This window comes from Hakea prostrata, chromosome 4, assembly GCF_041222555.1.
Source record: "Hakea prostrata isolate BN-2017 chromosome 4, UWA_Hpros_2, whole genome shotgun sequence".
NCBI classification, from domain to species: domain Eukaryota; kingdom Viridiplantae; phylum Streptophyta; class Magnoliopsida; order Proteales; family Proteaceae; genus Hakea; species Hakea prostrata.
In genome coordinates this window covers 18,776,357-18,798,842 of record NC_142603.1, presented here as the reverse complement: position 1 = coordinate 18,798,842, position 22,486 = coordinate 18,776,357, and the positions used below count along the sequence as shown (strand labels likewise).

The following is a 22,486-nucleotide window of genomic DNA, read 5'->3' as shown; positions in this document are numbered from 1 at the left end:
AATGTTCTAAATTATAAATTACCCACTCTTGTTGATATTTTGAATATTGTAGAGGATATCATTCACGTCTCTTCTTACTTTATGGATGGTATATCACTTTGTTCCTAGGGGATGCAACACTGTTGCTCATTCTCTAATTGGGAAAGTTACCTTGATAGGGAGGACTAACTGGCCAATTCTACTACTTATCTTCTTCTTCTTCTTTGAAATGAATGTTGGTTTACCAAAAAAAAAAAAAAAGATCGTTGTAATCTTCGTTGAAAAGATCATTGTAATCTTCATCGATTTTGATTTAATTATTAGATACATTCTATTACTAATGTGTCTCAATCTCAATGGTTGATAACTCATAAATGTAAAATAATGGCCAACAGGGTAGGACCATGGTCGGTTCAAGGGCTTTGGTAGCGATCGGTTTGAGAATTGAACCCAAGAATACCGTAAGCGTGAAGAAACTCGACAACTATAGAAAGAGGTGTGGTCCCGTTAAATTCAAGATAAACGATCATGCTCTATATGGAAACTGTAACTAACTCAGATTGAAGGTGGGGGGGGAACCCTACGATCGAACCGCTGCAAAGGAGAACTATGAATGAATCTAATGCTCGAGAATAAGAGATAAACCCTATAAAAACTAAAGTATCAAACAAAGCAGAGGTAACTAAATTGTTTTCCTCCATTATCATTTTCAATTAAGTTCTGCAACTAGCCAAAGCTTTGTGGTGATTCACTTCTTGACACAGCCTTCGGAGGCGGCTTCCCGACTATTGAGTTGGCCCACATTTGACGTTGTTTTGTAGGAATTTGAAAGTTGATCAATTTTTTGACGCATCAATAACAATGACAATAAGAAGCCCAAGCAATCACAAGATCAAAATCGCAATTTTTTTTTTCCTTTTCAACAAGGGTGCTTTTTAAATAGAGCGAATGAAGATACAACATATATCATCAATGAGAGTCGAATCCACGAACTCTTCACCAAGAAGTGTTGGTCTTACAAATCGAGCAAAGATGACTGACACTTGCTTAAGCCGGTACACTTGGCTAAATTGGGTGGCACCAAATGTCTAGGTGTGGTTTAAGGATGACCATGAGCCAAGGTCAGCCTAGATTTGTACCATAATTGTCAAATTGTATCAAATAAAACGGATAACTAAGTATGGACTGGATCGGACCAGCCAAAGAACTGAGACAGAATGGGTTGCATTAAGGGGCAATTTGGTAATTCTGTTGGAAAGGCTTGCGCAGTTTAGATCATGGACGCATGCCATTACCTCCTTAAATAATGGAGGACGTGAATGACACTCATTTAATCGGGAGAAATGGACGGTGGATAGAAGCTCGAAAGGTCCAATCATCGCTTCTTCTTATCTCTCTATTTATTTTGTCTCCATCTGGTCTGAGAGACTGAATTCAATTCGAAGGAGCGAAAAACAAGAAACCGAGACCTCGTTACAGGGAAGAGAGGGTGAGAAAGAGAGAAAAATTATCAGATAGAAGAAGAAGAAGAAGGTTGCAGAGAAGAAGATGTCGTGGCAATCTTACGTCGACGATCACCTCATGTGCGACATTGAAGGCCAGGAAGGCCACCGTCTTGCAGCTGCATCGATCATCGGTCACGATGGAAGTGTTTGGGCTCAGAGCGCTTCATTTCCTCAGGTTTACTTCATTTCTCTCTCTTTCTATCCTTCTCTCCTGTATTGATTTAGTTTTCATTTGATCTGCTTTATTTTTGATTCCATAGTAGCTGATCGGATTGTTTCTATGATGGATTATATTCTTACATATGTGTTTGACAGACAGTTGATTCGATTAATTGACTACCGTCTTGATTTAAATGGCTTTGATCTTGGATTAATCTTAATACATTGGATCTTACATTGTCATTGGTTCATTTTGTATTTTATTTATTTGTTTCTTTTTTGAGATAGAAATTGGTTCACTTTGCTGACTATCAATGTGAGATGGAGATTTCAAAATTTTCAATTCGATCGGCAATCAATATGACAAAATTTACCTCGTTTTATGTAGTTTGATTTGGAAATGGAGGAATGAATTATTTAATTGATTTCCCCTGATTAGCCAAATTTATCAATATCTATCTTTTTGATTAATTTATTTCGTTGAATTGGATATATAGCACACTTTCTTCGCTTAACATTTGCCACATTAGTTTCTTAATGTTCACTGACTTTGATTTTAGAGATACTAGCTTTTTTTCTTTCAGATTTTCTTCTTACATGATCTCTCTCTCTCTGTTCACATTTTCTTTTGGGGTGCTGCAACTGAGGATTGTGCTCTTTGCTTCTTCTTTTTGTGCGTGTTTGCAGTTTAAACCCGAGGAGATTACAGGTATTATGAATGATTTTAATGAACCAGGCTACCTTGCTCCTACTGGCTTATTCCTCGGGGGAGCTAAATATATGGTTATCCAAGGAGAACCTGGAGCTGTGATCCGTGGAAAGAAGGTGATATTCTGCTACCAACTTATACTGTCCATCCATTATCACCTCACATCCTCTTCTGTCTTCTCCCCCGCAAGTTAGATGAATATTCGTAGTTTATTTTCTTTCCCATTATATAGATGCATATGTACACACATACATCTTTCTTTCAATTGTCTATGTCTGCAATTATGTTGGTGCTTGTCTAGGACATTTAATTCTATACATGTCACCACTACGTAGGTGTAATCTGCTACTGGTTCTCATTTGGTTTTCGTTAGATTTCCATATGCATATATGGTCTTTAGTACTTGCTACATAATACATCAACATGGTTGACACGCACTCCACTTCAATATGCCACCAATGAATGTATTTCATGTTCATAAGTTCTATCCGTTGTTTACCTTGTTCGTTTGGTATCTATGGCAAATTAAGGATTTTAATATTTTATTTGAATCGAACAGAAAAAAGGAGGAGGAGTTGAGAATGAGAAGGAAGAGAAGAATGAGAGAAAAAGCTTTGAGAGTATCCATCTCAATGAGAGAACCCTCGAGAGTTTTCAGTCTTTATTATAGGAAAATTACAGCTACAACAAAGGAAACAAATACCCACGATTGAGTCTAATATGCACTCCAATCTCTCGTTGGGATCTTTCCTACCCTAATTTACCTTATTGCCCCTATTACTCAGACCTTGTTACTTTTTCTACTATGTTATTAATCCTCTAACACCCTCCAATGGGCTCTGTCTGAAGTCATCCTTGACACAAGACTCAGACTTTGCATGTCAGTCTCCATAGCCTCAATTGGTCATTTTATGCCTCCCACCATCTCTTTTGGGTCCTTTAATCTGAACCAATCACTCCTCACTAAGCATCTACCAGCATCTCTTGTGCAGGGCTAAACCACTTCAGATGATATTCTTGGAGCATGTGGCTGACTGGGGCAAATCCCACATCAGCAGTTCTAATACATGTCTTCTTTACTTCATCCTTGTTTTGCACAGTCACTTTGAAATCCTCATCTCAGCAACAAATAGCTTAGCTATTTGGGATTTCGCCATTTCATTCATTTGAGTCCCACCTAATTCTTTGTCAGACATCATCATTTATGTCACCTTCTTTTATATGATAAATCCCACAATTTTGAAATAGTCACTTGGCAATCTCTCTCTCCTCTATTTTATCATTTCATCACCCATCATAGTGTGACTACAGTTACACATCCTGTTCTCCATATTTGATCTACTTATCTTAAAAGTCTCTTGTTTTCAAGTCAATCTTCACATCTCTAACTTAATGGTGATCCTGCTTTTGTCTCATCCACCAAAACGATATCATTGATGAAGAGCATACACCACTATACGTTGTCTTGGATGTGTTCTTGGTTAACATCCATGATAAGCAACAAGCTAATAAGGCCTTAGTGCTGATTCTGTATTTGATTACATCTATATACTTACTTGACACAACTCTCTTTGCAAGAGCATGCAATATTAAATACCTAGGGTATATGTCATAGACTTTCTCCAGGTCAATCAGAAACATATGAAGATCCTTTTTGCTAGCTCTGCATCTTTCCATGAGCCTCCTTAGTAGGTAGATAGCTTTTGCCGGAGCTTGGCTTTCTGCTCATCATTAATTCTTTACTGAGTGAAGCCAAGATCAGCTACCACTTGTCAGGCCAATTTTTGGCTGCAAGCTGGTGCAACCATTTGCCTTTAAGTTAGATTTAAAAGCAAAAGGGATGACTGCACCATTGCTTTCTACCATAGACCACACAAGTGTGCCCTGTTAAGCACCAAGAAATGATACTGTTTGTAACAGGCAAGGTTGACAAACCAGGTTTTTATCCAACTGCTCTACCATGAAGTCAAGCTGGTTCCAAAATTCACAATTATGATATACTTAGAATTTAGAATACTAAACTATGAAAGCATAAGAAAGATATTGTAAAATTTGAGGAGAATGTCTAAACTAAGAGAGCCTTAATCAGAAAAGTTTCTGGAAAACTTGTAGGTTTATATACTGTTCTTATTTTTCTGATAACAAGACATCCCACTTCTGTTGGTCAATGGTGTCCTTGAATCATGATCATGTTATGCCTGAAATTCGACTGAGTTTAGTTAGCACCAGTCAAGAACGGATTTTCCAACCATGCCTTCAGTTTGCAAATAGTGTTCAGTAGGTTATCTTGCTTTTGCTGGAGCTTGTTAAGAATTACATGTCTGGTGTTTTGGTAGAATCAATACATTTATTAGGTTTCTTTGGCATGATGAAACAATAAACACTCTATGTAGGGAAAATGCTTTTGGTTATATTTATTTACCATTGCATTTTATTTATTCTGCAGGGATCTGGTGGTGTCACTATAAAGAAGACCAACCAAGCTCTAATTTTTGGTATTTATGAAGAGCCTGTTGCCCCAGGACAGTGCAACATGATTGTTGAGAGGCTGGGGGATTACCTCATTGAACAGGGTCTGTAGGTCCAGAATGCAATTTTTTATCCAATTTTCCATTGGACGTTTTTTGTTTTTGTTTTTTTAGCCTCTCCTGCCTTCTCTTCATCAGTCATTATGGCTTTTGCTTCTTACTCTTTTAGCTATGTATTGGCAATTTGGCATTGATGCAGACAATAATCGTGTGATAAATTTTTTTTCTTTCTTCTTTTGGTATCTTAGGGTCTATTCAAATTCTTCTTCTTCCTCCCTCGTATTGTTATGTTTGCAATTTGCACTTCCGAATTTCATGATTCTCAGGAAGGCTTCTGTTTCCAAAGCTCAGAAACTCAGACCTCTGGGTAGCTTGCTGTCCAAAAGTTCAATACCAAACATGTAATGTTTGTTTTGCATTTTCTGGTGTTTTGGACGGTAAATATTGTGCCAGATTGGGGTTAGGATCGATTTAGATTGGAATCCAGATCTTCTCCACCCAACTGCTCCTCCTCCCATCGCCCCACCCTCACACATTGGCTTGCCCGTGAATTTGTCAGCCCAACTTTGAGGGTGGAAGGACGAGGGACAGCCCACCTGGGTGAAGAGGATCTGTACTCAGATTTGTTTGTGGAATTCAATTTGAGAACCAACTTGGTCAAATCTGGAACTCACTTCCACTGCTTGTTACCAAACTGGATCCAAACAAAATGCAGTTAACCCAATTAGACCTGACCAAGGCCTAAATGGAACTCTAAGAACCCACCTTCAAGATTAGAAAATCAAACCAAATGATTAAAATTATAACCAATTTTTATCTCGAAAGTGACCTACTAAAGAGAGACAAACGTATGGCTGAATGGCAAAATACGAAACCTATTTCTACAAAATTTGTGGCTGGGCCAGGGCCGCATGCCCTACCCTAACTTTTTGAAAATTTCTCATACTCTTTGCTTAAGAAATTTTCCCTCTATCCCTCTTTTCATGCATGAAATATTAATACTTAAGCCCTTTAATTAGAATGTTACAAAGATAATGGCTAGAAAATTTATTGTACTTTGTGTGAAATATCGAATCTTAGGTCCACTTTTATGCGCATAGATCTTTAAATACATTTATTAACTATTTAACAACTAGTTCCTTGGCTTAACTTGTTTGAGTTTAGGTGAAAGTACCACTGCCAAAGTGTACAACAGTCTTTGTATCTTCCAAGTGTTTCTCCTTAGATGCTTTCTCTTCACACAAGTTTATGTTAAAAAAATTCTCTATATATATAAAATTCAGATATATAGTTAAACATATGATCTCTTTTATTTATTTTCATAATGGTTTTTATTTCTTATAATAAAACTAAAAAATATATAAAGATCAATTTTGGTTATTTTGGAGTTATTTTTTTGTTTTTGTTTTTTTTGTTTATGGAAAGTTAGATTCGGAGGATCCTAACAATGTGATTCTAATATCTAAACTAATTCAAGATCTTTATTAAATCATCAGATAGTGATTCATAAAATTAAAATGATCTAACAAAACTTGCTCTGATATCACTTAATGGAAAAATTGGATTCGTAAAATCTTAACAACATGATACTAGTATTTAATTAATTCAAGCTCTAACAGCAATCTAACAACTACATCACATCACGGTCTTTGAACCAAAAAAAAAAAAAAAGGATCACGATCTTGTGAGAGTCGATACACCATCTCCTTATTTTTCTCTCTTAGATGGGGAAGAGAAAAAAATTGTCTGTCTGGCTTAGGGACCATAACCCCTTATGCATTAATTTTCAATTGTGAGCCATTAATCACAATTGAAAAGTAATGTGGCTATACATGGATTCATATTCAAATAATGATATTTCTATAAGCTCAAATAGTTTAATAGAATATAACCAGGATTAATTTAATTGACAGCAGACCTCTGTACAATTTTATTAATCCATGAATCCACCAAAAGAAAATTGCTAATACAATTTTCATGTATTCTGTTTCCCACTTGTCATCTTCGTTTTCTTGTTTATCACAGTACTCAAGCACTTTCAACAATATTTTAGAGATGATATTTGGTAATGGTATTTGTGTTCCAATGTAGGCAACTTTGATAATGTTCTTATGGTTCTTGATACCATGAAAGCTCAATGATCAAATTCGAAAATCTCATCATTAGAACTCTTTAAAACTACCTTCATGGAAGACATCGTAAGAGCAAAAACAAAGAAGGCTCCAAGTAACCAAACATGCCCTTAGTGATTAAAAAAAAATTCTAGCAGAACTTACTCTAATACTAGTTGATGGAAGAATTAGATTCTCATAATTCTAACAATATGATTCTAGTATTTAAATAATTCAAGATTTTTGGATTCAAGTAACCAAACATGTCCTTAGTGAATCATTAGAAAGTGATTTATAAAATTAAACTAGGATGGAAGACTTATCGATCCATTGCAGAGTAGTCAAGCAAAATCATTTATATTACCAGTTGACGGAAAAAATAGATTCGTAGAATCCTAGCAACAATCTAACAAAACATACTCTAATACCACTTGATGGAAAAATTAGATTTGTAGAATTCTAAAAATGTGATTTTAGGATTGAAGTAATTCAAGATCTGAGTAAAATTTGTCTGTTTTCATATATCCCCTCTCCTCATGAAGTTGAAAAGTTACCTAGGTTAATAGTAAAATTCAGATTTGGTCTGAATTATGACTTTATTTATGATTGTAGAATGATTATGTCATATGTCACAATCTTAGAAAAGAATTGCAAGGAAGGGAATTGTAGATGATGTGCCTGTGCAGCTTTGCAGTGTGCCCCACCCCAAAATAAAAATTTCATATTTCTTTTTCTTTTCTCTAGTTTTTTGAAATTTCATCTATAATTCTCTTTCTATGTGTGAAATATATCATTGAAGAAAATTTTAAACTCAGATGATTATAGATTGGAACCTCTTTCCCTTTGAAGCTCTTGCTTCTCTTTCTATGCACGGTAAAATCGTAAAGATAAATGGGAGAAAATTTCACTGTAAACTATCTGAAATTTTGGTAATTGATTCATTTCAAAGTTAAATCTTTGCTCCACCCCTATGCATATAAATCTTTAGATATTTTTTTTAGTTGAAAAAAAATATTAAATAATACAACTACAAATACAACATTGCAGTGATATAAGTTTTGTTCTTAAATCTTCAAATACTTTTGTTGACTTTTTAGCCACTGGTTTCTTCGCTTAACCTATCTAAGTTTGGGTGGTTATACCTATACTAGAGTCTTTCCTTGTACAATAAACTTTTGTATCTTTCAAGGTTTCTTGTTGAATACTTTCTCCTTGGCTAAAAAAAGGGTCACCCAAATATAAATACATGCTCTTTTTTTTTTTTTTTTTTAATAGTTTTTATTGCTTCTAAGAAGACAAAAAAATATATAAAAATCAATTTTAGGTTTTCTAGCATTAATTATTTTTATTTTTTTAACTTTAAATATCTTGTAATGTAAGCTTCAACTTTTCGCGAATCATTAGAAACCGTAAATATGATAATTTTGGTTGCCCTACCGGGTCAAGGCAATAAGTTTGGATGGTTGACCAAGTTTCAATTTCTTGGTTTCTTTCATTTTCTCCTTTTCTATGAAATCCTTAATAAATTTTTATTCATAATTTTTTATTTTTAGAAATAATAAAAGAGAGAGAGAGAGAAAATGGAACAATTCCATGAGGGGTGATATGTCATAAAGTGTCTTTCATTTATGATTAGATACCAAAAGAGGTTTCGTCATTCGTCCAAAGCTACCTGTTTGCAATGTACTATTACACAAATGCCCCCACGCCCTTTTCGGATGTGAAGTGACTTATGCAATTGCGTTAAATACGATGTTTGAAAGTTTCGAAGAAGAGGAAGAAGAGAGGCTAGAATTTTCTGAGCGTTACCTTTATTTATTGTCTCCGTGTTTCCACGCTTTCAAATTACTACGTGCTCTCTTTCTCTATCTTTCGCTTCTTAAGCCTTACGCGACAATAGAGGTTAAACCCTTCACAGCTAGATTTCCTTCCTTGCAGCGGCAGAAAAATCGCCGGAGTTAGTAGAATCTAGAAGAAATTTCAAGCAACGATGTCGTGGCAAACTTATGTCGATGACCATCTGTTGTGTGACATCGACGGCTCCGGAAGTCAACTGTCTCACGCTGCTATTATCGGTCATGATGGAAGTGTTTGGGCTCAGAGCCCCGGCTTCCCTCAGGTTGATCCATTTCCCCTCTTCTTTTGATTTAGATCCAGCATAAAGATTAGATTTTTCTTCATTTTAATTCATGGGTTTTTTCTATTTTAGTCTTCGAAGTCTATCCTTGATATTCTTGGATGGGAAATTTTGTTTTCCTTTGGCTTTTGGTGTCTCAAGCTAAATTAGATTCATTTTTTCCCCCTCGGTTTTGAAGTTTACTTTTGCTTTTCGATCTGCTATTCTTTTTGGCTTTGACTTCTCTGGCATTGATTTTGAACTTATTCCAATCGTACTTCATCACCTGGATTTTTGGTCCCCATAGTTTTGCAAGATTTTGATTCCAGGCTTTACACTATGGTGTGTTAAGTAGTTGGTTCCTAATTATTCTCAGGGTATTGGTAGTGATCGCAGTATATCGCATGATTTTTCGACTCACTGGTGTGAATCCTGTGAAACCTAGATTGCTTTCTTTTCATGTAAGTTGTGAAATTGATGGGTTCAGGGCATTTGAAGTCTTTGAATATGCTCATTTACTATGTGCAAGATCTTGAATGGATAAGTTCGAGAACTCGTCTAAAGAGAAGGGGAACAAAGTTTAGGCCATTTGTGTTACTGCTGCTTGTTATTTGAAAAAAAAACTAAGTAGATGTTAAAGCTGGGTTTATGCACAATTAGTGGTTCTTGAGCTGGTGCTACAATTATGACAAATTCATGGAATCGGGTTCTGTAGGACCTGTTATTTTTTACTGCTGTATCTTCGTTCATTGCTTTATGCTTGTTTTTGTAGTTTAAGCCTGAAGAAATTGTTGGCATAATGAATGACTTCGCTGAACCCGGAACACTTGCTCCGACTGGTTTATACCTTGGTGGCACTAAGTATATGGTGATTCAAGGTGAAGCCGGGGCTGTCATTCGAGGAAAGAAGGTTAGTTTTTGATATATTGTCCTGTTAACTTTAAACCATTTGATGTGCACACAAGTATCCACTGACAAATGCTTATGCCACATTTACAAATCAAACACCCACTTGCTGTGGTGGCACTCCACTAAGTACAAGCCATCAAGCACCCATCTTTAGATTTTATGTGTTATTCAATTTTAGATGCATCCTCTTCTACCTGCTCACATGATTTGGAAGAATCAGTCTGACCTTTCAATTGGTAGTCACACCATGGTTGTCAAAGTGTTGCACGAGCAAGACATCTGAAAGAAAGGGGTGGGGGTAGAATCAAGGTGTCACCTGGATGCCTAGGCACCACCAAAGCACCTAAACACCTAGGTGGCCCTTGACAATTCAAAGCACAAGTTTGGCATTTTGAGTATTCTATCTGTCCTCAAAAAGCCTTCCATCTCTGGTGGAATATGCCTTGTCAGCATTGTTGATTCATGGCTTGTCCAATAATGCATGTTTAGTTCAATTCAGAAACATGCAGAAAAGAAAGAGAAGTGGGAGGGTGGTTTTAACAATGTGTCTCAAAGTGATTACTTAAGTAGCAAAGAGGGTATACACCCATTTCATTAGCCACACACATGTATGCCCTCACACACGTATGCACTCACACACAGACACAGGCACACAAAAATAAAGTATGTATATATATATATCTAATAAAGTAAAATAAAGTTTAGCTTGTACGAAAATTGCAAGGTAGAGTAACCAGTGATCTAACCCCAGGCCTGATCTTCTTTCAGTTATTGATTTAATCTTCAGCAATTTGGAAGGAATAGAATTTTGAAACAAGTCTTCCCTCAGAAGCAGTCATAAGAAAATTGGAAAGTAGGGGCCATAGAAAAGTAGTAAGTTGGGTTGAGTCTCTCACTCTTTGCTGGGCACCTCACCTACTCTCAGGCCTCAACTTCATCTCATAGTGATCATGGTTTGAACCAACCGACACTCTTCTTTTTCTTAAATTGTTGACTATCTTGTCCAGCCACATCTTTATAATTTGTGGATTTGAAAATCATTACAGCTTACTAGAATAATTCCTTATTAGGAATGATTATGAAGCAACCCAAATTCTGATCTAATTAATTTACAGATAAAAGTATTTTAGAAAAAGGAAATCATTTTTAACATATGAAAAGAGAGTAACCCCTAGTTAATAAACCGCCTACTAGGACAGAAAAGTTCTTAAGAGTCTAGGACTGATAATGCTGTCAAATATTCTTGTGTATGTCCAACTAATGTTCAATCATGATCTACAAGTTAGCTGGGAGTGGGGCGCGCTATCTGGTTATTATTTCTACCTAACCAGCAATGGAATCTGGGAAATAATCTTTTATACTGCTGGCTGATACTTATCCCACACAATCTGCCGGACGCCTTATTGTACTCTCATACAGACGTCGTCGGGTATTCTTTCCTTGGTTCAGCAATGGTAGTCCAAACCAAGGCATTCTCTTAAAACCAACCCCTGTTACTTCAAATTTGTCAATGTGGCACCTGTGTAAGTCGGGCAATCATATTGATAATAGTCCCCCACTTGCATAAGAACAGTCCTAGGAGTAAAGGTATCCATCCGATGCTAGATGATATCATCTTGTTATAAAGACCTATTTGAAATTTTGAATTCAATGCATCTCTCTTACTTTTTGCTCAAAATTTTGCATCATCTGAAGGATAACTCAATGGTTGTATGATAATTTATCAGCTTCCTTATCTAATATAGACAGTAACATTTACTTTTTCAAACTGAATTCAGGGCTCTGGTGGTATTACCGTTAAAAAAACAACTCTGGCCATGATCATGGGAATCTATGAGGAGCCTGTAACCCCTGGACAGTGCAACATGATTGTTGAGAGGCTTGGTGACTATCTCATTGATCAGGGTCTTTAGTTGATCGGTATGTCAGTACCGACTACCGTTCTTCTGTCTTTCTCTTTATAATGTACCTCTACCTACCTACATATACTGTTGTAATGGTTGCAGCGAAGTAATATTTACATAGTTTTGAGGTCATGGAGCTGTGTTGGGACGAAGGTATCTGAGACTTCAAAGTGATGGATAATGATATCTTCCCTATTTTAATCTGTTTTTCATTGTGGAAGGTATTAAGATGAATTTGGAGTGTGGATGTTGGCTTATCCATCTCTCTGTGAAAGCTTTCTATTGAGGGGGTTTTTCTAATTAGAATTTCCTCTGCTGGATGTAAAAGATTTGACCCTTTTCATATTTTACTCCGTGTGATATGTGTTCCTTGAATTTGATTATTTGTAGTTTGGTAGTGATTGTTGCATACTTTTATGTACAGATCGAGCTAGGATTTAATATTGGGAAGGGTCAAGTATTGATATTTTAATGAGTTTTTTTGCATTATTTTACGCATTAAGAGTTTTCTCAAATTGGGGGTCCAAGTATAAATATTTCACACATGAAGAGAGGGTTACAAGGAAAATTTCAACCAAAGAAAATGTGGGAAGTTTAACAAAATTTTCAGAGTCCAATTTCAAAGTAAGATTTATTTTTTGAGCAAATTGTTTCTGACACTTCAAAACAAAGGCTTTAATACAGTGGCACTTCATTTTATGTTTAATATGCACAACACCTGTTGGACTTATTTTGGACATATTGGTCGAATTTATTAGGGTCTATTTGGTTACATGAATTTAGAGATTTCAAATTTTTAGATTCACAAATGGGGAGATTTATACTCATTTGGTTGTGTGAATCTTTGGATTTATGAAATCTAGTAGATTTATTTTTTTACACTAAAAAGTGAATCGGTAGATTTACAGGTGAGATTTCATCTCTACTATAAAAGTGTCAAGACATTTGAATCATAATTTCATTTCATTCCAAAAATTCAAGCTAACCAAACAATTAATTTTATGAAACATGACTCCATTTGGATTCTCAAGATTTTTCAATCTTTAGACTCAAAAGTAACCAAACAGGCCTTTAATAATGTTTGTTAAATCATCATAATATTTTCTTTAATTCCTAAATTACCCTTAGGCAATATCATATCATTTTAGTTCTCGTTCCTAAACTACCTTACTACCGTTAGTACGTGCATATTACCTTAATACCCCTGAATTTAAAATTCCAAAAGAAAAGAAGCCCCCTCAGATTTTTTGGAAAAAGAGAAACCCCACAGCCCCACATCATCTTTTTCTTTACGGTCCCTCTCCGGAAAACAGGTGACTTTCTTTTTTTTTTTTTTTTCCAAGGAAAAAAGGGAACACGTCACAGAAGGCATGTTTTTGTTAGTTCAATATCTGCAAAACCCTAAATTTTGTTTCTGTTAGTTCAATATCCGCAAAACCCTAAATTTTGAATTTTGTTATTCATTGAGCATTGCAGAGAAAAGTAAATGTCTTCTCGTTCTTGGGTTTTAGTTCTGCTAGACTTCTCGTTGATTGTTGTGTTTTCCTTTTGTAAAGACAATATATAACCAGTGTAAGACTTCATGTATTTTTTTTCTTTTGCAAAGTGGAAATGGAACTGAGGAAGAAGAAGAGAGTGGTTATGGATCTGATGTTGAGAGCCATGGTGGAGCTGGCAACACCGCTAGCACTGCTGCTGCAAACAAATATTTGGAAGAGAATACAATTGATACAGATGATTCTGAGGGTCAGAAGCGTGTTATCTGTTTTGCCAGAAGACAAAGATTTGAAGAGATGTTAGTCACTCTTGAGCAGATGAAAATTACATGAAAACCAATAATTGTGTAGGTTATGGTGTTACTGAATCTGAAAATACTCCAACACTTCGTATGAAAGCACTTGTAATGTACGTTAGAAGACTTCTTGATTGTTTCTATAGCGAATAGGGATGCAAAGAAGAACAGTGCTAGTTATCAAAAGCCAACTCCACTAAGCAAAAATTTAAGAATGATAAGCAATATGAAGATCCGATTAATTAAGTAGAGTGAAATTCAAGAGAGATTTTGTTATATTCTCCATTATATCAATGCTATTTTTCCACCCCATAAAAAAATACAGTAAAACTTATATCCAATTACCATTACAAACATAAGGTATAATATGAAATGGAGTGTCATTGCATTAAGGCCCTTGTTTTGGGTGTCCATGCAAATTTTTTTTAAAATAAATTAGTTAAAATAATATTTAACACCATTAATTATTATTTTAATTAATTTACTTAAAAATGAAATGAGATCAACTATGTTAACTACTAATTATGGATGAATAAGAATAAATGAACGTACAACTTCACTAATTAGTAGTTAATCAACTACTAAATTGTTCAATTTCCTGTAGAATCATACAGAGCTGTAAAAAATATCATCATTCCCCTAAAAATAGATAAATCATGGATGCCGTGCTAGTTCCTGGTACTGCTCAATCAACTTAGGGAAAATGTGATCTACAAATACAAAGAAACAAGATTTGTTATGCAATAAATACCTTTTCCCACTAGCGATCCGTGTAATATCTGCAAAACCTGGGCAAGTTTTTGAGCCCTGCCTTCCAGGACCACTCAAAAGAGTCATTGAAACAGGAGTATAATCATAAGCAAGAAACCAGGTAACCATGCTGAAACTCTGTGCTCGATGGAAGATGAAGTTGAATCAGCTGCTCTCGTCCCATTACTTGACGTGCTAGTATTACCGCCACTGCATGAAAACGCAATACCCACCACATTTACAGTTAGAAGCATAACATAGATCAGCCCTAGAAGTTTTTCATCTAACCAAGTAGTTTCATTTGAACTCCTGATTACCAAGTCCTATGTTGAGGCACCCAACTCTTGACATAAGATGGGTAGAAGTGCATGACTCAGAAATACAATTTGTTAAGCATAACACATCACTTACCCGGAACTCATGTACACACAGTTATCATAGCCTGCACACCCACATATAATAAGGTTAGCTGATTCTTCCATGTCAGAGATTGCAACAGTACTTGAATCTATACATAAGAAATATAGTAATGTTTGAAAAGAAGAGCACAAGGGCAACTATAGAACCTTTAAAACTGGCCTCAGCATACACATGGGCCAGATGTGCAATGAAGTGGTGAAAGCTCAGCACTCTACTTATGGACCATGGCTTATATTCTAATGAACTTATTTGCTATATATCATCATTCTCGTGAGAGTAAGAACGATAATATCAGAAAAGAAGTTCAAAATCACATTGAATAGTATTAACAGATTTTCTTTTTCAGTTAGGTAACAATGTAGATACAATAGAAGCTAACACAAATCATTTGTCTTGGTTAACAGATCATACAAATGCCTAAACCAAAAGGTTATTAAAAACAACTCAACCATGCTACTAGGTTGAAGTTTATTTAATTAGCAAGCAAGTGATTGATCTATTCCTTTCATGCACCTGAATAGGATAAAAGCTTTTCCAAACAAAATTTCCCCCCTTACCCCTTCCAGCTGTTACATTAACCAGCTAGATTTAGATGTATGCGTTAAAAAAGAAGAGTGGGAAACATCAAGTTTACCTGGGTTTTTATTAGTTTTCAACCCTGCACCTCCAAAGCTGCAAGCAACATCTGTAGCTCCATTCTGCTGGTAATAACTGTTGAAGGCATATGATGCATGAGAGAGTAGTGTATCAGGCTGATAACAAGGCTGGCTAGGCTGGATAGCAGAGCAATCAACATTCCCAGAACCACAAGCCCAATCTAAAGCACTCTGCAAGTCTAGCTCTGAAGCAGTAGATGAAGCAATACACCAAGTTCCATTAGAACTCGTAATGTTAGCGTGAGTAGTCATGTCCACAGCCCCTCTTCCAGTAAAATCCAGGCTGTAAACGCTTGTTTGGTCAGGATAAAACAAACCCCAGTTTCTCTCAGATTCCAACCCAGGTTTCCTGTTCTCATTGAACAACGAAAATATATAGACATCAAGCTCCTCTCCAGGCTTCGCTGGAGTTCCTGTGTTATTGATAACATGGCGAATAAGATTATTGTTATATTTCTGGGCATTATCAGGAGTTGCAACAGTCTCTTTAGCTGACCCTTTTGAAGGCCACCCTGTCTCAGTAACCATGACTTTTATTGTTTTGAAATTTAGAGCCATCAATGAGAAATAGATAGCATCTACCTGGGCATCTAACATGTTTGTATAAATCAATCCAGTGTTTGGATCAATGACTTCTGACGAAGATTCAAATAGAGCATAATCCAAGGAAACGTTTGGGGAGTTCCGATAAGCATAGTAAGGATAAGTATTAACCATGAACGGGGAACGGTTCTCTGCAAGAAAGTCCAGCAGAGGTTTCAAGAAGAAGGCATGGCTGCTATTAAAAGCCCCAGCTGATGGAGGGAATGACCGAGATAAGACTCCAAGCGAATGAGTGCTGGAAACCTTGATTTTCCTATGCAGACCAGTTTTTCTCAGAGCCGCAAGGACTTTGTACATGGCAGGTACAACAAGGGCAGATACATTGGTAGAGCTTTCTGTTACTTCAGCTCCAACAGTAATGTAGGTAATCTTTGTGGCAGGGTAGTAAGGCAAGATACTGTTCTTTAACCATGTATCCACATTGGACTGAAACTGGGAGAATGACAGTAAGTCAGAATTTGGTACTCCGACCATGAGCTCCACTCCAGTATTGGCAAAGGCCCTAAGAACCTGAATATTGGAATCATAGATCCTTATATATTTGATATTGTGTAGTCGAACTAGTTGGGCTACTTTATCAGGGGTGGGAAGATCATCAGCATTTCTGCCATAGCAGACTCCAATTTTGCTTCCCCCGCATAGCACTGTCACAGAAACACACTACTTTAGAGCCATTTATATCAATGAAGAAACCATAAATCCCTACAGGAAACAGAATAGTTTTCATCTCTCTCAGGGGGGTGGGGTGTCAGTGGAAATGGAAGATCAATGTCTAATGTGGAAACAGTAAGTTTATGAGTAACCTTTTCAAAAGTTCTAACATTGAAAGAACAAAAATGCAAAAGTATAAAATTATTATGTGACCATAAACAACCTAAATACGTTATGCTTGAACATAAAAGTCTAGGATCTAGATTAAGCACGTCAAATAAGTGAACTTCCATGTTTTGATCCTGTACCAAATAAATAACACACTCAGCCACATGTATAAGTAAAGATACACTATGAACCCAGTCCATTTAGTGAATGAAAACCAGTTTGCTCACCGTAGGAATCCTTCTCCTTCATGATGCATTATCTGAGCCCTTCCAGTCCAATAGCAAGTTCAAGACCAAGTGGAGGGCCAAGGGAGCCACCTAAGAGTGCTGCCCAGCCCCTGTGTTGCTGCCCAGTTCTCTATTTTCAGTATTAATTGCTTAGTTTCAATTCCAATTGCTTTCTTTGAGTCTACTCGATAGGTCAGGGGTAGATTTTACAATTCTGCCCATGTAAGGGGTATATTTGGAATGTAATTTTCTTTATTAGAAGTTTGTGTTTGATTAGGAGTTTTAAGTCAGTCCTTCGTTCAGGTTAAACTACAAAATCCAGTAGTTGAGTTCTAGTAATATTGGGTTGGGGAATACAAGTCCCAGCAGGAAACCCAGCCCCTAGCATGTATAGATAAAGGCAGTTCTGAACTTCTGATTATTGAGTAATAAAGCATCCCTTTCGAGCACTAAGTGTGCGTTTTAGCATTCAATAAGTCAATTAGTTAGAGGATTCAAGTAGTAGCATGTCTGATTCTGTCAATAAGTGTGAAGAATCAACCATATGAAGATTCTAAATCAAGTCCAGCTCAGATCCTTGACATGGCTGTACAGCCTTCGACCACCATCAACAGCAGCACTCGAGCTTTAGCCAAGCTCCAATGAAGGTCCTAATCACTAATCAGGTATTACTGGAATCCCTCCTCAATCTCATCCCCAAACAGCTCTAAAATTTCAGTCTCAGACCCTAAACCTAGGTGCACACTCTCTCTCCCTCCTAAACCCTAGTTCATCCTAAACTCCCTAAGCTGTCCGCTGTTTAGCCCCATATTTTAGCCAGCAGTTCTTCATCATCCCTCTCATTTTTTATCCCAATTTCAGACCTAACTGACTAGCCATACCCTAGATCCATTGATCCTTGTTATTATCACCCTATTTTCCCTCCAAAATCAACAAACCAAGTATTGCCTGATCTACCCACACAAAATCATTGACACTTGAAAAGATTATTCTAAGGCATAAAATAGAAATTTCTTTCAATTTTATGATTTTATCCTATTCCCCTAGGTTCTCACCCCATCTAAACGGAAGACCCAACACACCGAGGTAAATCATCACTATCCCGTAAAAAAAAACCAAACCCAAACCAGGGAATTAGAGTACAGTTATGAGGAACCAATTGGGGCAATCACTTGTTAAAACCACCCATTGACCCAAACCAAAACCCTAGTTTTGGGCCTGGAATTTAAATCTACCCTTTGTTAGGATACTATTCCCTAAAGGCCATACACAATATGGGTAAAATAAGGTGTGATAGGGATCCATTCTAGAGATGGAAAGAGTCTCATTCTCACTTACATGGGAAGTAGTTTATTATGATTGAGATTTGTAAGGATTGTGTCAAGATTATATTAACGGAAAGAGAGGGCTATGGGATCGACTCAATACCTGGAAAGAGATCTTATTCTCACCCAAAGGGGAAGTAGTTTGCTAGGATTGAGACTTGTTAGGATTGTATCAAGGTTATATTAAGGAGAAGAGAGGGTTTCTTTGTATTCGTCTCTCTCCTTTTTTTTTTTTTTTTTTTTGGGGGGGGGGGGGGATTAGTTAAGTGACCTTGAAGCAAGGAACCATGACTACGACATAATACATGCAAAAGTTCAATGCCCTTGCTCGAAACAGGTATCCATGAAGATGAGCTACAGCTAATGACCCAATTCAGACTTGGACTGAAGAATGACATCAGAGTAGGTATACGTGTATTAGATGTACAAGAAGTGGTCATGGTTTGTATTGCAATGGTGGTGTCTCTCTATCCGTATTTAGAAGCAACGGAATGGATAATCACTCATTGCTATAGAGAAACAAATGTTGTGCCGGACTTTTCGGCAAAATCAGCAGCAAAGGACCAATTGTTTACCCCAATTCAATTTTGGCCAGTAGGAATTGCTCAAGAGATAGAGAAGGATGCAATGGGTCGACCTCGGTTCAGATTCTCTGACTAGGTCAATGTAGCTCACTGCTTGTACATTCTATTTTGTCTGTTAATACAACTGATATTTAACCTAAAAAAGAAAGGGAAAGCCCCTATGACCAACAATCAATGCTATCAGTGCAGGGGAAAGGGACACTTTGAAAATAATCTGTCTCAATAAGAAAAGGGTAAGTCTTTCGCAGGTGAAGGACCAGAAAATGACTCAGGAGTGAACCTAGATTCTGAAGAAGGTTCAGAAGAAGAACCATACTACTGTGGCTCACAAGGAGATTACACAGCTGTCCATGTAATCACTAGAGTCCTAGTTGCTAAAACACAGGAAGGGGGAGAAAAGACTGTTTCACAGATAACATTACAAGAAAATAGAACTGCCCTCGCATGAAGATGCCTCACTCCAAGTCCCCAACCAATCAATCTGATGACTTCATCACTGTAATAGACAAGCCGACACAAAAACAATGTATATTCTTACCAAATTTAGTTACCACAGCAGGATCCAACTTAGCATTATGCGGTATTGCTCAAAATAATGCGAAAATCCAACGAAGTTTTAGAATCCACAGAGCATACTGAGAGGGATGTTCACCAGATTAACTTCATTGAAAGTCTAAAAAGAAAAGGAATAATCATAGGAAAAAAACACCCCATAATACTTGAATTCTTCCAAGTCTAGACATCCATCCTTGGACAATGAAACATTGATAAACGAAATCGGAAAAAGCAGCACAATTGCAGCTTTTAGAAAAAAACATTTTCGCCATGAGGAATAAGGAATGCAAACACAGCGATCACTACGAAATGTGATATGAAGGCATACCCAATTCAAACTAGCCACTAAAAAGCAAGGAAATCTCAGGCCTTTTATCTTTTAACTGTTTAGATTGAAGAACGGGAGCATTCCAAAGATAGAAAGGAAAGCACAGAAACAGAGAAGTGAATGATGAGGCATGCAAAACCAACCTGTAAACGAAAGAAGAATAAGCAGTAAGGTGAACTGGAGACGAACCGCGAAGACAAACCCAGGAAGCGTCGTCATTGCTCACCACTCCCCTTCACCCAAAGGCAAGCATTCAGTATTTTTTCACTCTCCGAGCTTCCCTTCAGTCCTTAAACTAGTTTCTTTCTCATGGGTTATTGCAGTAACGTTTTATTTGCTCGGATTCTTTCTCCAGAGGTCAGAAACCAGCTTGAGACCGCAGGATAGGTTGAGCCAGTGAAGACTATGGAGAGAGAGAGACGGGTAGCTTTTGCGTTGGAAATTGGAAATGGCCTTGGAATCGGATTTAAGATTAATTATGAAATGGGGTTGAGAGTATTACCCCGAATCCGCAACTCAGCTGAAACCCCTGAGGCCCTGAGCATGTCTGTTGTTGTGTACTGTTCAAAACCCTTCAAATATTCAAAATAGTCTCTTGGGACATCCGTACTTCAAATCTTCAATTACACGCAGCCCCAGTCGCCACACCAAAGCCAAGACGACAGTGATTAATTGATTATATAATTTATATCTCTATATTCTATTTCTAGTTTGAGATCAGAGATCTTTCTTTTTTTATCCTGCTTTTTTCAAATCTGGAAAGTACGATGGAGACATCCCTACTTAAATTTGAAAGGGCTTCTAGATAAAAGAATCTGTAAGAACTTCCATATAATTGCGAGGGGATTTTAAATACAAAGTATTTATAAAAAAAATTTCATATAATTGTGACTCCAAATCCTCTACTCGTTAGATTAGAATATTAGAGGTGAGAATTAAGCATTAAGACGCACATATTATGAGGCCTCATGCGAGATCCATTACTAAATTACTTTATCATATTTTAGTTCAATTACTTCATTAATTATATATATATAGAGAATAATTACTTTAATAATTAGTTCAATACAAATATACAAATATATAATATTAGAGAAGAACAATTAATTCAATAATTAAATTTAAAAAAAATGTTAAGTCGTTTTTTAAAAAGAATAACAGAAAAAAGAGAGAGAATATAAATTGAAAAAGAAATTAGTTCAATATAATGTTAGAAAAAATAATTAATTCAGTAATTAAATTGAAAAAAAATATTTGTTTCATGTCTTCGTGGTTTTCTTAGGTTTTCTGAAAAGAATACTATAAAATATGAGAGAAAAAAAATTTGAGAAAAAGAGAATACTAAATAATTGTGAAGATTATTTAAGAAAATTTCAGCTTATATGCTAGTTTTTCTAAACTTTTCTTATCTATCTAAATAATTGTGAACAACATTGCTCACGTGTTATTTTTCACGTATAATTTGTCATTTAGTCGGTAAAGGAATGTTAGTATGAATAATTCCTATTTTTGGTGTTTACCAAAAAGAGAAAAAGAAAGAAATTCCTAGTTTTGGTGGAACTCACAGTTGTCCTCGCTCTTTGAACATATTGTCTTTAAAATGCTTTTCATGTGAATGATTGTACAATGCTTTGGGGTGATCTCATGTTAAGCACTCATTCTACTATTTCTTACAATTTTCTTTACTCTCTCATGACATAACATCGTTCACGGCATTTTTGAAGTGCATCGATCCTCATCACCCACTTTGCTTCGAGAAATTTATCAGGTCCATTTTCTTGTTAAAAATGAATCATCCATTTCCTTGTAGATATGTGACATGTGTTCCAACATACATCAAATGATTGAAATCTATTTATAAGTCACATCAAAGACAAATATCACAAATCTTCAAATAAATAAATGGTCAATTTCCTTGTAAGAAATGAACCTGATATTTTTCTCTTTATATGGTTATATTATCTAGAAACAAATTATTTTATGCCATATCTCAATTATTTGCTTATCCTCATTTATATACAATTTTCTAAATCAATTCTAAACAATTTTTGTTGGGCATCTTGCATTTGCATTTTGTTAGGGTGACATTTCATTTGAATTTTTATACAATTCATTTGGTCTTGCAAGTTAGCAACAAAATAATGATGTTTAGGGATTTTTATGTGAGGCTAGCTACAACAAAGAGACAAAAGGTTAAGAAGTCTTCTCTTCTCCTTCTTCTTTTTTTAATTTTCAATGATCAACAAGAGAAACAATGTGGAGAAATAGACAAAATGATTCTAGATAAGAAGACTTCTATAAACGTGTTAGGTGTTTCAACATCCTACAAGACTCACTCTTTCTTGCTTCTTCTCACTCTCTGTTGCCTTCTTTTCTACAATCTAACCAACAACCCAAATCCTCTATTTATAATAGGGAGACTACCATGGTCTCTATAGATACTTCATCATTAAATATGAAATTTCTTTTGTTTTCTTTTCCTCAACTTATCTCTTTCAATGTTCCAA

At 36.1% G+C, this 22,486-nt stretch overlaps 3 protein-coding genes across 4 annotated transcripts; 2 read left to right on the top strand and 1 right to left on the bottom strand.

The window, feature by feature from the left end:
- Positions 1 to 1,390: 1,390 nt before the first annotated feature.
- On the top strand, positions 1,391 to 5,155 carry LOC149018325 (profilin-3). Its single transcript, XM_089152616.1, has 3 exons — positions 1,391 to 1,659; positions 2,331 to 2,468; positions 4,799 to 5,155. Exons 1-3 carry the CDS (start codon positions 1,528 to 1,530, stop codon positions 4,931 to 4,933), a joined length of 405 nt encoding a protein of 134 aa, XP_089008742.1. The 5' UTR covers positions 1,391 to 1,527; the 3' UTR covers positions 4,934 to 5,155.
- Positions 5,156 to 8,785: 3,630 nt separating this feature from the next.
- LOC149018324 (profilin-4-like) lies at positions 8,786 to 12,305 on the top strand. 2 transcript variants are annotated; one of them, XM_089152615.1, is made up of 4 exons: positions 8,786 to 9,110; positions 9,880 to 10,017; positions 11,795 to 11,936; positions 12,023 to 12,305. In XM_089152615.1, the coding sequence occupies exons 1-3, from the start codon at positions 8,982 to 8,984 to the stop codon at positions 11,927 to 11,929; spliced, it is 402 nt and encodes a 133-aa protein (XP_089008741.1). In that variant the 5' UTR covers positions 8,786 to 8,981; the 3' UTR covers positions 11,930 to 11,936; positions 12,023 to 12,305. The 2 variants fall into 2 exon arrangements, with proteins under 2 accessions (XP_089008741.1, XP_089008740.1); XM_089152614.1 differs by having other exon boundaries at positions 8,787 to 9,110; positions 11,795 to 12,305.
- A 1,919-nt stretch (positions 12,306 to 14,224) lies between these two features.
- LOC149018323 (glucan endo-1,3-beta-glucosidase 13-like) lies at positions 14,225 to 20,515 on the bottom strand. Its single transcript, XM_089152613.1, has 4 exons — positions 20,123 to 20,515; positions 15,517 to 16,785; positions 14,874 to 14,904; positions 14,225 to 14,672 (listed from the first exon to the last, which is right to left on the bottom strand). The coding sequence occupies exons 1-4, from the start codon at positions 20,196 to 20,198 to the stop codon at positions 14,546 to 14,548; spliced, it is 1,503 nt and encodes a 500-aa protein (XP_089008739.1). The 5' UTR covers positions 20,199 to 20,515; the 3' UTR covers positions 14,225 to 14,545.
- Between the last annotated feature and the right edge of the window lie 1,971 nt (positions 20,516 to 22,486).